The following is an 18,842-nucleotide window of genomic DNA, read 5'->3' as shown; positions in this document are numbered from 1 at the left end:
ATTTTTCACTTCAGGTACCATTTAACCACTTCACATCCAGACCTTGTTTCCCCCTCATGGACCAGAGCAGTTTTTACATTTTCGCTATGTCCCTATTTAATCAGCTATAACGTTATCCATGCTCATAACGCCTAAATGAAATACGGTATAGATTGTTTTTTTGAAGACAAATTAGGCTTTCTTTGTATGGCATTTTTTCCCTCAAACTATTTTGTTTTTATGCATTCTAATGGGAAAAAGAGGAAGCATTTGAAAAAACACATTTTCTCAGATTTATCAATTCCAGTTTAAAAAAAAAAGTGCTACTGCAGATAAAAAACACAAATTTTGTTTGGCTATGTCTACCGTTTATCACAAAACTTAATTATGTTCCTGTCACAATTTATGGTGAAGATATTTGATTCTGAAATAATGCTACAGTGTGCATTTTTCACTATGAACTGAGAAAATAAACATATTTAATGGTAAAAATCTATCTTATTGGTTAAGGGAACATATATTCCCTTTCACCAATTAGTGCTGCAGCAGATAGTGCTGGAGGTTTGTACAGAAGCAAGCCCAATCCTGCACAGCACTGCTTCAGCTCCAACGTCCTCATGGCTTAGATGAAGTCACAGAGGACGTAGATATGGAAGCGGGAAAAAAGGGCGCAGGCAGCTAGTGGACAAAAAGGGCGCCGCCATTCACTCTCATAATAAATAACGTTTAATGGGCGCCGAGCAGGAAAAAAGGACGCCGGACATAAATAACGTTTACAAATGGCGCCCGGAGATTTTTAATGATTTATAAGTGTGCTTGTGGTGATTTACGTTTATAAAATGCACCCGTGCCGAATAACGTTTATAAAAATACTAAACATATTTATCTTATTTAACCCCCCTGGCGGTATGAAAAATTCCGCCAGGGGGCAGCGCAGCAGTTTTTTTTTTTTTTTAAATCATGTAGCGAGCCCAGGGCTCGCTACATGATAGCCGCTGCTCAGCGGCATGCCCCCGCCCGCTTCGATCGCTTTCGGCGATCTCCGATCAGTTTCCTGGAGGGCTTCCCCCGTCGCCATGGCGACGGGGCGGGATGACGTCGCCGACGTCAGGACGTCATTGTGAGTCCCGAACCACCCCTCGCCGCTGCCTGGCACTGATTGGCCAGGCAGCGCACGGGGTCTGGGGGGGCGCGCGCCGCATCAGATAGCGGCGATCGGGCGGGGGCCGGCGGCGATCAGAGTGCTGGCGCAGCTAGCAAAGTGCTAGCTGCGTCCAGCAAAAAAAAAATTATGAAAATCGGCCCAGCAGGGCCTGAGCGGCACAACCCGTGTCCAGCACAGGGTTACCGCTAAGGAGGTTAACTAATTAAAACATTATTTAAAGTTTTATCCCTTACTGTTTGTAAAACATTATTATTCACAAAATAAAGCGATCAGTACGTCACGTAAATTGCAATATATTTTTTGCAGCCACAATTAGTAAAACATTATTATCCACATAATAAAGGGGGGTCTTAGGTTTAGGCACCACCAGGGGGGTCTTAGGTTTAGGCACCACCAGGGAGGTCTTAGGTTTAGGCACCAACAGGGGGGTCTTAGGTTTAGACACCACCAGGGGGGTATTAGGTTTAGGCACCACCAGGGGGTCTTAGGTTTAGGCACCAACAGGGGGGTCTTAGGTTTAGGCACCACCAGGGGGGTCTTAGGGTTAGGCACCAACAGGGGGGTCTTAGGGTTAGGCACCACCAGGGGGGTCTTAGGTTTAGGCACCACTAGGGGGGTCTTAGGGTTAGGCACCACCAGGGGGGTCTTAGGTTTAGGCACCACCAGGGGGGTCTTAGGTTTAGGCACCACCAGGGGGGTCTTAGGTTTAGGCACCACCAGGGAGGTCTTAGGTTTAGGCACCAACAGGGGGGTCTTAGGTTTAGACACCACCAGGGGGGTATTAGGTTTAGGCACCACCAGGGGGTCTTAGGTTTAGGCACCAACAGGGGGGTCTTAGGTTTAGGCACCACCAGGGGGGTCTTAGGGTTAGGCACCACCACGGGGGTCTTAGGGTTAGGCACCACCAGGGGGGTCTTAGGTTTAGGCACCACTAGGGGGGTCTTAGGGTTAGGCACCACCAGGGGGGTCTTAGGTTTAGGCACCACCAGGGGGGTCTTAGGTTTAGGCACCACCAGGGGGGCTTAGGTTTAGGCACCACCAGGGGGTCTAGGGGTTAGGGATAGGTACAGGGAGGGTTCTGTGTAAGACTAGGCTTAGGTATAGTTTTAGTAAAATTTTAGTAATACTTACTAATGTTTTACAACACTTATTACGAACGTAGTTATATTTATATCATCGTTATAAAGAATATTTTCAGATTTTATTATAAGAACAACCCATAAATGAAGGTTATTCACAATAATATACAATTATAACAATTAAACATATATTATTGTTTTTTTTAATAAACGTAATTATAAGTTTAACTTTTGAAACAGGGAAGATTAACGTTTTCACAATTGCCGATTTTATAAACATTATTTAATGATTTATAATTTTGTAAAACATTATTTGTAAACGAAATATAGCACACTATTTTTATAAACGCTATTAATGATTAATTATTATTTAGCGTTTACACCCCGCGCCCTTTTTGTCCGGGCGCCCTTTTTGTACGTACGCCGTAGATATACTCTAGTGATGGATAAGGTGGTTAAAGTCCTACTTTTGATGCATGAGCCGTGGACCTCTGCAGAGATGCAGAGATCTCACCACTTTCTCATTACACCACACTTGCCTTGTCATCTTTAATCTGCAGTAAACCAGCCGTCTGACAGGCCTGTCTGCGAACGGTTGCAAAGTCATCACTGAAACACTTCAGGAATCCCCAATACAGCTGGGCTGTCATAGTCCGCAGGCTTCTGATTAGGGACAAGGCTTCCACCTTCGATTTCCAGCTGTCACACTCTAAGTGCTTCCTAAAAATATTACATTGGAAGAGAGAGAAACTTAGATACAAATAATTATATGTAAGATTTTCCAAAGGTCAGTCTAACGTTTAACCGAACTCTGTGTTTAGGTCAAATATGCCATGCCACTCCTAACTAAAAATACAATGGCCTCAATTCACTAAGCTTATCTCCTGTCTTTAATAACTCTTCTAGAGTTGCTACCATGGTGATAAGGCATGTAGTATTCAGGAAACATTTTACCTCAGGCAAACCTAAAGTTAACTCTTCTGTCTTTAAGTTAACTCTTTAATCCTTAAAATAACTCCAGAGTTAAAGACAGGCTGTTCATTAACTGCGTGTGAAAATAACTACAGAGGAGGTAACTTAACTACAGAGGAGGTAAATTAACTACAGAAGAGGTAACGTAAGGAATGAAGAGATAAGATAACTCTCTTACTAGTGGAGGTAAGTTTTCTCTTGCCTTATTATCTCCAGCATGATCTTAGTGAATTGAGGCCAATGTCTAATCAGTGCCTTATTTTTCATTCAAATCTCTGACCTTTGTGGCGCAGCCTATTCCAGTCTGAAAGAGTAGTGGCGTAGCAGCTGGGGATGCAGAGGCTGCAACAGCACCAGGGTCCCTGTACCTGAGGGGCCCACATCCGATCACTGCAAAAGCTCTTTATTGGTGCTGTAGTAATAATCATTGCCTGTATAATAGTGATCATTAACAAACTATTGCTTTTCTGCTTGTCACACCTCTCTTACACAGGCCTTGTTGCTAATCATCCCAGGGGCCCCCATTCAGTGACGGGGGGCATTAGAGCACTGAGGGAATCATAAATAGGATCCTGAGGCTTCCCTCTCTTTAGGTAAGTATCTCGTTTTTTACCCGAGCTTCGACTCAGCTACACTTTAAAGGGAATCTGAAGTGAAAATAAACTTATGATATAATGATTTGTATGTGTAGTACATGAGTACTCTGAGGAACTCAGAGACAAAAAAGTATAATAAATGTATACATACCTGGGGCTTCCTCCAGCCCCATCAGCATGGATTGCTCCCGCTCGCCGCTGTTCTCCGCTGCCTCTATCGCCAGTACTGGGTCTTGTCCCTTCCGCCAGATGTGGCCAGTTATGTGCAGGGACTCCCTCTGCCTCGCCGGCGCCTGCTTAACGCACGCGCCTACGCAGTACAGAGGAAGCACACTGCGCTTGCGCCGATTGGTCCTGACTGGCCGAAATAACGGGACCTGGTACTGGCAATAGAGGCGGAGGAGGATGGCAGCGTAGGAGCGATCCATGCTGATGGGGCTGGAGGAAGCCCCAGGTATGTATACATTTATTATACTTTTCGTCTCTGAGTCTTTAAGAAACTCCAGTTGTTATCTATGCAAAAAAGCATCACTGAACTCACTGTCTTCTGAAGCTTGTTATCTCAACTGTCTGTGACTGTATTTAGTTTTTTCTGCAGAGGAAAGTTCAAAAGGTCATTACCCTGCTCTGTGAAATCATTTCGAATGCTGAGTGTAGTGTGTAAACTGCAAATATTAGAGAACGATGCAATGTCATAAATAAAACTATATAACTGAAAATAAAAATATGAGACTATTTTCTTTGCTACTAATCTATTAATTATCCATACTACACAACCAATCCATTATATCATTATTATTTTTTTTCGCTTCACTGTCACTTTAAGAGAGCAATTCCTTCTGTTTTTTTACTACAGTAAATAGCTTGGCGGTTTTCTCCAGGGAGAGAGAGGAGGCGGGGCCGGGAGCCAGCAGTTGGGTGATGCAGGGTCTTCGAGACGGCATCGCGGGACAAGGCTTCTCGGGTAAATATAACTTTCTTTTTCTTGCAGGCTGACTGATTTTTGTATTTAGTAAGTCTTTAATGTGAATCTGTACTCTAAAATTCTTACAATAAAAAACATACCATTCTATTCATTATGTTCTCCTGGGTCCCTCAGTGCTGTTTCTACCACTCCCTGCTGCAATCCTGGCTTGTAATTGCCATTTTTATGCAGTGTTTACAAACAAAAGACATAGCAAGTGATACGCTGAGAGGAGCTCAGTGTGTGAGTCATACAGAGTGTGCAGGGGGCCTAGAGAGGGTGTGTATAGCTTCTATCCAATCACAAGCAGCACAGCACATTCCAGCCTGACTGCCTCAGCCCGACAGACCCGACTGAGGAGAGAAGATTAGATCATATAACAGAGATAATACAGCCACTGTGCAACTACAAAAAAAGGCTGCAGTTAGACATAGCACATTAGAACAGGTATAGGAACTTATAGGATAGAAGAAATAAGGAGGAAAATTTTGTTACAGAGTCTCTTTAAGCACAGCAGAGCCCACAAACGGCCTAAGAAGTGCTGCTGGTGATTTGTGCTGGTTGGTTGAGGCTGTTGGTTAGTTGAGTTCCAGATAACCAGGACTCTGCTGTATACTTATGCTCAGCTTTTAAATGATACATTTTATTATGGATGACAGTAACCACTTTCCTACCTTATCTGGTTGTGAACTTCCTTCCCCAGACCCAGTCGATTCAGAGCTTTGGCAGCTGCTTTTCGAACTCCCAGACTCCAGTCTTTCCACATAAGTTGGTTCAGTTTATTTTTCAAGTCCTACAGCCACAAAGATATGCTCATATAACCATAATAGTACAACCTTTGAGATTTAGAAATGCAGAGTACAGGTAGTTACAGCCATGACCATTTCTGATCATAGGCAAACAAGGCAAACGTCTATAGGCCCACCTGCTGAAAAGAGCTCAGACAGGCAATGCTGAACACTCTCTATGGAATTACACAACTGATTGCATGACAGAAGGGATGGGACAGAACTGCTGCAATTATCACTTACACAAAGTTCACAGAGAATGCAATAACTCCTAGCCATAATTTGTTTGGACCTAAATAGGTGGGCACCTCTGATTAGCATAACCATAATAGCATGAAGAAGCATAGCAATGACATAGCTGATGCTATTAATATGCTAATCAAGGTCTCGGCTGATTTAAAGGGAACCTAAACCGAGTAAAATTATTCAAAATAAACACATAATGTACCTGCAAATAAATATTACATACATACATCCCTGTCAGTTCCTGTCAAAAGCTCACCATTTTCTTCTAACAACTATTCCAGTTCTGACTAGATCTAGTAGGAACTGGAAGCCTAAGGGCCCTTTTCTACTATATCAGTTGCTGACAGTTATAACTGAATGGACAACTGATGTGCAAGGTAATGTCCATGTTTCCCTATGTCTCTCGTTTTCAATCCATATGTTCTTTAAGGATGGTTACCTGGCTGAGGACCCCAGGCAGGTTAGAGAGACCTTTGCATGCCACAATCCGAGTCTTCCAGTTGCTGTTGCTAAGAGCTTCTCCCAGCATACAATGTATCAGAGTCTGTATCAAGGTAAAAGGAATAATACAAAATAATAGCTACCCTGGTGAAGACAGAGATTTTGAAGGACTAAAAGAAAAAGTAAATACAGGTTCATCCCTGATATTCCAGCCAACAAAATAACTACAACTCACTGAGATTATTATTTCACAACAAACAATGAAACAGTACAGCTATTGCACATGGAGATCCCCCCCAGACCATACCCAGATATTAGTAAAGCATAATGACAGGCAGCCTAGTAAAATCCAATTTTATAATATTCCATTCACTAAGACCCCGTTCACACTTGCGTTTTGCCATGCAAACGGACTGGATCCTGATCTGATCCTGATCGGATCGGGACCTGATCCGGATCGGAACCGTATGGTTCCGATTTGGATCCGATCCGGATCCGGTCCGTTTGCATCAGGCATGCATCAGGCCTCCATCTGGATCCGTGGGTTAAAAATAGTGAGATTTCTAAAAAAAATTGTTGGGGTCAGCAGAAGGTGCACTTGGTGCACCTGTAGAATCAGGTTCCTCCGCTGTAGGCCTCACCTCCACCTCCGACATACTGCCAAACAGCTCCAGCACGTCTGTCACTGCTGCTCCACTCCAGACATGCTTGGCCCATGTGTCCCCATCCGAAATTGCCGCTTGAATACGCATAGGAAGTGGGGTAGAACGTCAGGCGTTTGTAGCCAGTGTGTTCTGTGCCTTCCGTTTCCCATTGGTTTCTATTTCCGGATGCTGCAGTCAGGCTCCAGTCTGGCTCCGGTCCGGGTGCATGGGCCGGAGATCCGGACCCAAAAAATAGCGCATGTTGGAAAACTGTCCAGAGTCCGGATCAGGTCCGGCTCTGTACTGTACGGAACGGACGCGTGTGAACGTCCGCATAGCCTTTGCATTGCTATGTGGAACGTACGTTCCGTTTGTACAGTATCCGGTCCGGATCCGATCAGTGGATTCCGGACAGCGAACGCTAATGTGAACCGGGCCTTAGACCAGGCATGTCCAAAGTCCAGCCTCAGGGGCAACATGCAGCGTGCTAAGCCATTTCTGGTGGCCCCCAAAGTTCTTTACAGTTGTTAATTCCATGATGCACACAGGCTGTAGCTGCAATGCTGCATGCAGTGGCCAGCAGCAATAACAGCCACTGGTTAGCAGCTGCCACTGTGCCAGAAGCAGTAACAGCCACTGATTAGCAGCTGCCACTGTGCCGTCGGTAGTAACAGCCACTGATTAACAGCTGCCACTGTGCCAAAAGCAGTAACAACAACTGATTAACAGCTGCCAGCAGCAGTAACAGCAACTGATTAGCAGCCGCCACTGTGCCAGTATCAGTAGCAGCCACTCATTAGCAGCTGCCACTGTGCCAACAGCAGTAACAGCCACTGATTAGCAGCTGCCCCTGTGCCAACAGCAGAAACAGCAACTGATTAACAGCTGCCACTGCCAGTAGCAGTAACAGCAACTGATTAGCAGCCGCCACTGTGCCAGTAGCAGCAGCTGCCACTGTGCCAAGAGCAGTAACAGCCACTGATTAGCAGCTGCCACTGTGCCAACAGCAGTAACAGCCACTGATTAGCAGCTGCCACTGTGTCAACAGCAGTAACAGCCACTGATTAGCAGCTGCCACTGTGCAAACAGCAATAACAGCCACTGATTAACAGCTGCCACTGTGCCAACAGCAGTAACTGGATCAGAGCCATAGGCATGGTTCTGATCCAGTTCTGAAATATGCCTAAAGAAGAAACTTAAAGTTTCAAAGCTTGCAGAGAAATCAGGCCCGTTTCCACTAGAGCGAATCCGCATGCGTTGTCTGCATGCGGATTCGCACAGCCAATACAAGTGGATGGCCCTGTTTCCACTTGTCAGTTTTTTCCAGCGTTTTTCTGTGCAGGATTTTTCTGCACGGTAGAGCCTGCAGAATTCGCCTGCGTGAGGAATGCAGGCGATTCGCAGGCTATGTGTTTGATAGGAAAAACGCACATGCGTTTTTTGCCGCGATTTCGCATATACCCTGCCTATGTGAAATCGCGGCAAAAACGCACGCGAAATCGCATCCACATGCGATTTCGGCAGCGGTGGAATCCCAGCGATTCGCACCGCACTAGTGGAAACGAGCTTTAGTCATTGAAGGTATAACCTAAACAACTTTTGTTGTTCTGTCTTCAGATTTTCTCCATGTCTAATATCATTCCACACACAACTGGTTTACAAAGGGACAGTCATGGACTTGGCTAGTCCTCGTTTGAAGTCCGTCAAAGGCTATCAGTAGTTAACAATAACACTGCTATAGCGCATTTCTCCAATAGCACTCAAAGCGCTTAGGCTCTCTCAGATTCGGTAATTGGTAGTAGGATGAAGTATTCACACAACAAATATTTTTCTGCAAATGCCAAACTGAACAGGTGGGTTTTTTTAGTCAGAATTTAAACATGTCCAGAGATGGAGCTGTCCTGATCTGCTGAGGTAAGGAGTTCCATAATGTAGGAGCGGCATGACAAGGCTCTGGGACCAAAAGGTATCAGGTGGACTCTGGGTATGACTAGATTATTGGAACCTGTGGATCTGAGATTGCAGGGATTGCTACGCAGCTGTAACATTTCTTTCACGTATTCAATGCTCAGTACATTCCTGTTATTTAAGGACAACTGAAGTGAGATATATGGAGGCTGCAATATTTATTTCCTTTTAAGCAGTATCATTTGTCACACTATCCTGCTGACCCTCTGCCTGTAGTACTTTCAGCCATAGACCCTGAACAAACATGCAGCAGATCAAGTGTTTCTCACATTATTGTCAGGTCTGACTGGATTAGCTGCATGATTCTTTATAGAAGTGTATATATGTATATAAAACATAACGTTTAATAAACTTAATTAAAATATTGCTTTGCTTTCATAATGAACATAACGAGGTAGGGTTCAATTATTTAGGAATCATATGACTCTGCCATCCAGGCAGATCTATGAGGATTCAACCCTATCACTCGATTAAATGACTTAATATTCTCTAAATCAAAAAGATACCCCCCACCAAAAACCAACATGTTTCAACTCCTTAAATGGAGCCATCGTCAGGGAAAGCGCTAAGTGCAACAGAGACATTACATTGCAATCACTTCATATATGAAAAACAAAAAAGTGTGAGCTGTGCTCTCCAGCTCAGTCAGCAATCACAATGTAATGTCTGACCCCTTACAGCCTAAGCATATGAGGTGTAGACACAAGAGGTAAGGAGAGTTAGGCGACTACCGTATTTTTCAGACTATAAGACACTCCTGACCCATAAGACGCACCTAGGTTTAGCAGACAAAAAACGGGAAAAATATATACTGAACCTGGTGCATCAATGGTGAAGGGGCATCTTGTGGATTATACCCCCTTTGTACCTCATGCCCCCTTGTACCTCTTGTGTCTCCATGTGTCCTCCTCTGTCCCCCTTGTGTCTGCCTGTGTCCTCCTCTATGCCCCTTTGTGTCCTCCATTTGTCCCTGTGTCGTCCTCTGCATGGGCACAGTACAGGGAGTCCCCAACATTGCGGCGGGTTGGAGGTTACTATTGGCAGGCGTTCACAACTCAGGAACTCCCTGAATTTGGACTATAAGATGCAGTTACTTTTTTCCCCACTTTTGGGGGAGAAAAGGTGAGTCTTATAGTCCAAAAAATACAGTATGTATAAGATAGAACTGTGTGTTCTTGCTTTACTGAACAGATTAGGAGCACAACATAGTGGGCTACTGATGACTTACATCAGATTACTTGAAAAGCAGAATTTTTAAAGATTAACATTTAAAGATTTCAGTGGTTGGTGACTGTCTCACAGATTTGGGGAGGGGGTTTCAGAGGAGGGGAGAGGCAAGTGAGAAATCCTGTGTGCAGGAATTTGAAAAGATAATAAGAATGGTTGATAGAGGAAGATTGTTATCAAAACAGTTTGTTGTTTTAGGATGCTATCTGAGCATTAATGCATGTTGGAGCTAGATTTAACAGGATCCTATATTTGATGGAAGACTAGTGAAAGGACTGACAGGGAGGAGCAGCATCTGAGGAGTAAGAAGAGAGGTGGATGAGTTGACTTCAGGATGAACTAGAGATATCTCAGCTTGTTTATTGTTATGCTGGGAATACACAATGAGTTTTGTAGGCAGATTTACTTACCGATCGTTTTTCTGATTGATTTCCATTTACTTCTATGAGAAAATCAATCAGAAAAATAATCGAAATGAGATCGGACCTGTCGGAAATTATCTATCGAGGCATCGGTAAGCCGAAAAAAACCATGGTGTATTCCACAAAGATGATGGCTACAATACAATTGGTGGATACATTTCTGTTGTCTCACTACCTCGATCTTTGTTAAGATAGAGCTTGACAAAGGGTCAGTGGAAGACACAACTTGAGAAAGCTAAAAAAAAAAAAAAAGAACCTGTCAGGCACTGCAAAGTGTCATATATATATATATATATATATATATATATATATATATATATATATATATATATATAGTTAATTTTATTTTATTTGTATTTATTTATTTGGGGGGGGGGGGGCAGGTTCTGCGGGACTCTGAAGCTTTAGAAGTACGTTCAGTAGAGTTTATTTAGATAACATGGTGGTGACCATTAGGTGGGCTTTAGAATTCACTGGACCAGGGTGTTGAGCCTGTAATGGACTGTCTATGCCTCACAAAAAATGGAGGCCTAAAAGAAAGAGACCAAATGGATGGTGAATTGCTGTTCTTTTTCTCAGCTGGATTTTAGTTTTCCAGTACAGTACTACCCTAGAACTGAAATACCAGAAGGCAGATGGTGTGTGCTGTGTCCGCTCCCTTATAGCCCACCATGAGATTGAAGTGGGGATGCATTCCTTGTTGGATGTTCCATTCTAGGATTGTGAGCTTTCACCAAAACAGGTGTTACAACCACATAAACAGGCAGCTTTTCCAGTCTAAAGTGTCCTGTTCTGTGAACTATTTGGACACTGAATAATGAATATTAGGATCATAAGGTGCTGTGTTCTTTGTGTTTGTTTTGTATGGTACATGTGGTAGAGGTTTGTCAGTAACGGCCCTTTTCTACTACAGCGTTTGCGATTGCTTAATCGCAAAACCGCAAACCGCTAGTGATTTTAAAATCACTACGGTTTGCTTTTTAACATAGGAATCGCGGTAGGTAATTTCCATTACCGCGATTCCTTTTTTACTTGATCGCGATCGCGCCGCTGAACGATTTTTGCCGCGATTTTGCTATGCAGTGCATAGCATAGCAAAATCGCGATCGCAAACGTCGGGAAATCGCCGGGAATTTTTTTCTTTTGCTGAATCGCAATCGCTAGCGTTCAGCGCGAACGCTAGTGATTGCTAGTGGAAAAGGGCGGTTTTCATAAATGTGGTAAATATCTTGAGTACAGTGCAAAATAAAACACATGTGGATGACAAGCTTTAAGACTGGGGTTGATTCACTAAACAGCACTAACTAATAGCGCTATAGCGATACATCAATAAAGCGCGTTAGTTGAGCGCATACGCGCGTTAACTCTTTTAATGCGTGCAATTGCTGCTTAATGCACGCTATTGCTTTCAATATGCGTAATATTAGAATCATGCGCGCATGTCGATCAGGTGTTAGTCCTTAACATTTTTCATCTGTTTTTGGCCTGTATAAGCTTTGCTCATCAGCACCTGCTTCAGAATAGTTTGAGAGTGGGCAAGTAAGTGTTCTGTGTTTGTATGTGTATTTTTCATAGTTTTTTAATTAGTGAGTAAATTGTGTTGGGCATATGTACAGTGCCAAGCATCCATAACGTTAATTGATTATATATCACTGTAGGTAATGCAACATGTGGATACTGTGTAGTGTGACTTGTTTAATTGTGTAATGCGTGTGCTATGAATGCATACTTGGAACTTTCGTGGTATAGTTACTCAAATGTGATTTCTGACATAAATGTTTAATGTAAGACACTGGGAAGCTGGGACACACTGTTGGGAACACTGTGAAGTTGCAGCACACTGCTGGGGACACTGTGAAGCTGGGAGCAGGCACGTTTCTAGGGCCGTGCGGCCCGTGCGGGCGCCCTGGGCGCCGAAGGAGTTGTGGGCGCTGTAATGGAGGGGGGAGTCAGCCGTGGGGAGGGCAGCCCGACCTCTCCCTCCCTTCCTCGCCGCGGGCCGCCCTCCATGCTCCCCCCTCCGAATCTGACTGCAGGGAAGGGAAGCGCTGTGTAGGGAGGGCAACTCACCTCCCTGGTTCCAGTCGCCGCCGCCTGTCTCCGTCTTCTCTTCATAGCCGCTTATACACACACTGCTTCCTGTTTAGTTGGAAGCAGCGTGTGTATCAGCAGCTGTGAGGAGAAGACAGAAGAGGAGACCGGCGGCGATTGGAACCAGGGAAGTGAGTTGCCCTCCCTACACAGCGCTTCCCTGCAGTCAGACTCGGAGGGGGGAGCACAGAGGGCGGCCCGCAGAGAGGAAGGGAGGAAGAGGTCGGGCTGCCCTCCCCGCGTCTGACTCCCCCCTCCATACTGGGGGGCAGCTACCTATCTAACCTATACTGGGGGGCACCTACCTAATCTAACCTATACTGGTGGGCACCTACCTAATGTAACCACACTGGGGGGGGGCACCTACCTAATCTAACCACACTGTGGGGCACCTACCTAATCTAACCTATACTGGGGGGCACCTACCTAATCTAACCTATACTGGGGGGCACCTACCTAATCTAACCACACTGGGGGGGGGGGGGCACCTACCTAATCTAACCTATACTGGGGGCACCTACCTAATCTAACCACACTGGGGGGGCACCTACCTAATCTAACCACACTGGGGGGGTCACCTACCTAATCTAACCTATACTGGGGGGCACCTACCTAATCTAACCACACTGGGGGGCACCTACCTAATCTAACCTATACTGGAGGGCCCATACCTATCTAACCTGTATTGGGGGCACCTACCTACCTAGCCAATACTGGTGGCAACTATACTGGCTACCTATATTGGAGGCATCTACCTAACTAACCTATACTGGGGGCACCTACCTATCTAACCTAGGCTGGGGGCAACTATTCTGACTTCCTATATTAGAGGCACCCACCTAGCTAACCTGTACTGGGGGCACCTACCTATCTAACCTATACCGGGGGCACCTGCCTATCTAACCTATACTGGGGGGCTCCTGCCTATCTAACCTATACTGGGGGCAACTATACCGGCTACCTACACTGGAGGCACCTACCTATCTAACCTATACTGGGGGCAACTATACCGGCTACCTATATTGGAGGCACCTACCTGGCTAACCTATACTGGGGGCAACTATACTGGGGCACCTATGCCTGGCTACCTATACTATGCCTAGTTATACTGGGGGGACCCATAGCTGGCTACATATACTGAGTGCAACTAGACCTGGCTAACCTACACTGCGGGCATGTATACCTGGCTCCGCGAGGGGGGGCGCAATTTTAACTCTCGTCCTGGGTTCATTTTAGCCTAGAAACTGCCCTGGCTGGGACACAGTCTGGCCTGGAGCTGCCATATAGGCAAAGGAGACAGTTGCTGCACTGGCATAGCAATAGGGGTTGCAGAGGTAGCGACCGCCTTGGGGCCCTTGGGTCAGAGGGGCCCCGAGGGGCACTCCCTTAACCACAGTATTAGCTCTCTATTGGCCTGTGCAGGTAATAATCACTTTTATAGATGCTTTAAATAGTAATAATCATTAACAAACTGTTCCCCATCCCCTTCTTGCATCTCTGACACTGTAGTTGCCATTGGCAGGTTTTGCGCCGTATCAATTGTTATGTAAAGAGTGCTTGGGGAGCCCCATTGTAAAACTTGCACCGGGGCCCATAGCTCCTTAGCTACTCCACTGACTTGCTGCCAGGGCCCCTGAACTCTGCAGGGGCACCTGCACCGCAGGACTCCCAAGTTGCCTCCCTCTCATTGCACCCCAGGTTCCCCCCCTAGGGAATGTATTTACATGGTGTTGTTGGCCCCTTACAGATGAATAAATGTGATCGATCACATAAATTATTATTTATAACATTTTAAAACTCAACAGCTATGGTCAAATGTTATTTATTTTTTTCTTTAGAGATGGAACGGTCTGAGGTTTGGCTGGATGAGGCTGATCGTCTAGACAGCATACGCCGCTATGAGCAGCGCAGGAGACCCATTCCACACCTTTTTCGGGAGTGCAAGGTTGTGTCTTTGCTCATTGATGCTGAACTTATGAGGCTGACCAGGCTGAACAGGGAAGCCTTTGATGAGCTCTATGCTCGTTTGGACCCCTATCTCAGGCCATTAGCCACTGTTAAACTAGACAATATTGAAATTGCTAACATATATTTTTTATGCACGTCAAACTTTACCAGTGCAAAGTATTATGCGCATTAAATGAATAATGCACGTAATAGTAATTAGCACTCGCTATTATGCTGCTACCTATCCTGTATGCCAGCTATAACGCGTGTTATGTGTGCAGCGTTACACCTTACGCGCATTATTGAGTAGGGCTGCTTAGTGAATCAACCCCTATATCTGCACTTGCTATTTTGTGATCGCTCCAAAAGGCAAACATGACTAGTTCCTCTATTATAGTAAATATAAAGATTGATTTAGGTAATACAGAATATTCATAATGGTAGCCATACATGGACTGATAAAATTAAGAATGATTGTTTTGGCCAACCCAAATCTTTCATCTGTACATAGCATAAGGTTCAGGTAAGCAGGACAAAATATATTGTATTTTTCAGACCATAAGACTCCTCCCTAAAAGTAAGTGCATAATACAATTTGGACCAGCCCCCCAGGTGTCCCCCCACATCCCGATCACTGCGGTGGTTCCGCTAACTCCTGTAACCCTCCAGGCAATTTCTATTCCTGCAGCTCCCCGCCCCCCAACTTCTGTAACTATCCAGGCGATTGCTATCTCCACGGCCGCCCCCTTACTAGCTGCTGTAACCCCCCCAACCGTCATTGCAGAGTAAAACACAGTGAAAGCCCTCACCTGATCTAGCTGGCCTGCTCCTTTATTTTGTGTTGCCTCCTGCTTGCATCCACACTGGCATCCTCCCACTGTGGCCCCAGTGCATCTGTGCTGTCAAGTCATGCATTGAGAGGGCGTCAGCAAGGATGAAGCAGGAGAGGACACAAGATGGAGAGGTGCATCAGCTGGATCAGTTGAGGGAGTCCACTGTGCTTTATATGCAATTGCCTGGGGGGGGTTACAGGAGCTAGCAGAGGGGGGGGAGGAGCGCCGCTGGGATAAGAATTGCTGCTGATGTTACAGGAACTAACGGGGCTATTGTCAGGATAGCAATTGCTACTGAGCTACTGCAGTCTAGTAAGTGTTTATGTAAATAAAGAAATTACTGAGAATTCCCCATGAGGAGACGGACTAGTCCAAAACCTGACAGGACCCGTCAGATTTTCACTACTTACTGTAAGTGACAGCAACATAGAAAAAAGTAATTTAGAGTTCATTTTACCCTGGGAGAAATGTACATTTATATGTATGTATTTTAAATGTTACTTTTTTTTGTGATAGTTGTTCTTTAAGTGACGTGATAATTATAATCATCCAGTACTTACTGTCTTCGCACTAAGCAAGCTCAGCAGATATAAAGCCTGCTGTTCAGTTTCCTTATTCTCCACCTCAAAGAGCTGAGCAAGAATCCTCTGTATTACAAGGTGACTGTGGTTGCCTTCCAGGGCCAGGCACTGTGCAGCAGCCCAGCTGTCGGCATCAATACCTGGGAAAGACACACAATTAAAATTACTTTAACATACTACTGAATGTGCAGTTTAATTACAGAGAAAATGCACATGGTAGGCAGGGGCGTAACTAGATTTAATAAGGCCCCCCTGCAAAAATGAAAGCATGGGCCCTCTTGGTCCCCGAACCCCATGAGGGTCACGTGATCGGGAGCATGCATATGCATTACCATAGATTTTCATTGCGTGCGTTTTTGTTTTGTTTTTTTGCAGCCAGCCTGCATATTAGGCAACACTACCAGCATTTGCGAAATGCATACTGTTACAAACTCAGCTTCTTCTCCGTCCCATAGATTAACATTGCTGCATAAAACGCAGTGTTTCCTGCTACGCTAGCGTTTCTGCTATGTGTGCACCCAGCCAGCCTTCAGGTTCCCTTTCAGAAATGGATATAGAATACTGCAAATAATAAGCAACTAAGAAGTGGATTACCATCCTCCAAAGCAGAGAACATGATCTTCTTGGCTTGTTCACTGAATTCCTGGATGAAGAACTGACAGAGAGCGGCAGCCATCTTCACAAGGTCATCATCATTATACAGAGCATCAGAGACAAGGTTCTGGATCTCAGAAGGTAGTGCTGCCATAGGTGGTTGGCTTGTTGTGCCATCACTCTTTGTACCATCTGGAATATAAACAAATATTCTGCAACGTTTATAAATTAAAAAGTAGATAAATTCCTGACATGAGTAAATTACCGTGACTTGACCTTGTGTGTTGCTGGCTTATAACTGAAGTTCAAGAAAATACCAGTAGCTGCATAGTGGCATATATAGTTTGGTTGAAAAAAGACATCCGTCCATTAAGTTCAACCACAAAAAAAATACACCATCCTGAACCTGCACATATCCCAGTTGATCCAAAGGAATGCAAAAAACCTCACTAGGCCTGGGCCAATTGGCCTTAAAAGATGGCAGACAGATAAATCCCTGGATTAACTCTTCCAGTAATTACCTAAAAATTATAGCCGTGGATGCCCTTCACTGAAAGGAAAGCATCCAAGCCCTCTTTAAATGCAGATATAGAGTTTGCCATAACTAATTCCTGAGGTAAGATATTCCAGATTTTAACCACTCTCACTGTGAAAGAACCTTTTCTAAATAGATGGCAACAAGTTTTTACTCCATACACAGACCATGTCCCCTTGTCCGTTGCACAGCCTTAGGGACAAAAAGCTCATCTGCCAAGCTTTTGTATTGCCCTCTGATGTATTTGTACAGTATATGTTAATCAGGTCAATTCTCAGTCACTTTTTTCCAAGCTAAATAAGCCCAGTTTGTCCAATCTTTCTTGGAAAGTGAGATCTTCCATCCCTCTAATTAATTTAGTTGCCCATCTTTGTACCCATTCTAGAAGGTCAATGTCCTTTCTATACTGTGGTGCCCAAAACTGTGTTCCATACAGATTTATACAGAGGGAGTAATATACTGGCATCTTAAGGTACTATTTCCAGTTTTATGGACCCCAGAACTGTATTTGCTTTAGCTACTGCTGCTTGGCATTGTATATGTTTACTTGTGATGAACCGGTATTCCTAAGTTCTTCTCCAAGTCTGATGTTCCCAGCCGTATGCCATTTATTTTATATGGTGATCTACTATTGGTGCATGACTTCACATCAACATTACATTTCATATGCAAAATAGGTCAGGTTTCTATCAGCAACCTATCATACACTTCCATTTCCAGACTGGCAACTACAACCAAAGTTGCCCACCAGTTTTTAGGGAAGGTTCACTCTTATCATTGCAGAAAAAGCACACAAATTTTTGCTTGCACGATTCAGCGTTTTCTTCTTTCCTGTTTAGATGAATGTGCCAATTTAAAAATGTTAAATGTGTGTCAAAACTCGCAAGGCTAATTCTGCATGAATCTAACTGAAGTTAATTTACATGAAAAAAACACATTGTAATAACTTCAAATGCAATTTTCCTGCATTCTTATAGTCTTGCATTGAAACACAAATTGCACATTGCTCACGGAAAAACGCAAATCTGCTGTTTGAATCTTAAATGCAGGAAATTCACACATGCAAGTACATACACAATTAAAAATAATGCAATGCCTTTGAAATATACTACATCTGCATCAAATGCGTTTTCGCAATTTCTTATGTGAATTCTTTCTTATTAAGTATGAACCGTGCCTTAAAGCTTATATTTGATTTCCAGAAATATAACCATTTCAGTACCAGCATTCTCTGGCCTCTGGTGGACCTTACCAAATCGGGGCTTACCAAAAACGGGGCTTACCGACGTCACACCACACAAAGCTGCACAAATTGGATTACACTGATCACAGGGTCAAAAGCCAATGAAATCAGCTCCTGACCGACTCAAAGAGCTCTGCTATATAAGCGATGGCAGGGCAAGTGGGTTGCAGCGAAGGGAGAGGGTGGCACAATCAGAGGCAGTGGAGGGGCCATGCAACGCGCTAATTGTAAACTATGTCCTGGCAAGGATAACAGGTTCCAAACGACATCGATTTCAATTAGCATGGTCTGAAAACAGTTAAACAAGGTTGGGGTACACCAGCACACATTCACTATTCTCGGCCAAAGTGGCCACTTGCCAAGTTCCATGTAGCATGTGTACACAGCCTTTAGGCCAACTGCTGTAATGAGTTTTCTCTTTGATAGACAGCACGGAAATGAAATGCAAAACCGACAAAGAGGAAAACTTCTAGGCGACAGCTACACTGATCATATGTATACGTCTCCAGTATAAAAAATAGAGCCTG

At 44.4% G+C, this 18,842-nt stretch overlaps 1 protein-coding gene across 5 annotated transcripts in view; it reads right to left on the bottom strand.

The window, feature by feature from the left end:
• Positions 1-18,842, bottom strand: part of HEATR4 (HEAT repeat containing 4) — a 198,856-nt gene that overhangs the window by 14,306 nt on the left and 165,708 nt on the right. For all 5 annotated transcript variants that reach the window (XM_068254208.1, XM_068254205.1, XM_068254209.1 and 2 more), the window contains 5 exons: positions 16,538-16,729; positions 15,923-16,083; positions 6,229-6,333; positions 5,430-5,548; positions 2,763-2,943 (listed from right to left, as the gene is read on the bottom strand). In XM_068254208.1, coding sequence (XP_068110309.1) covers positions 2,763-2,943; positions 5,430-5,548; positions 6,229-6,333; positions 15,923-16,083; positions 16,538-16,729 — 758 coding nt within the window. The remainder of the gene's footprint in view (positions 1-2,762; positions 2,944-5,429; positions 5,549-6,228; positions 6,334-15,922; positions 16,084-16,537; positions 16,730-18,842) is intronic.

Source organism: Hyperolius riggenbachi, chromosome 9, assembly GCF_040937935.1.
Source record: "Hyperolius riggenbachi isolate aHypRig1 chromosome 9, aHypRig1.pri, whole genome shotgun sequence".
NCBI lineage: Eukaryota > Metazoa > Chordata > Amphibia > Anura > Hyperoliidae > Hyperolius > Hyperolius riggenbachi.
This window is presented reverse-complemented; position numbering and strand designations above follow the sequence as displayed.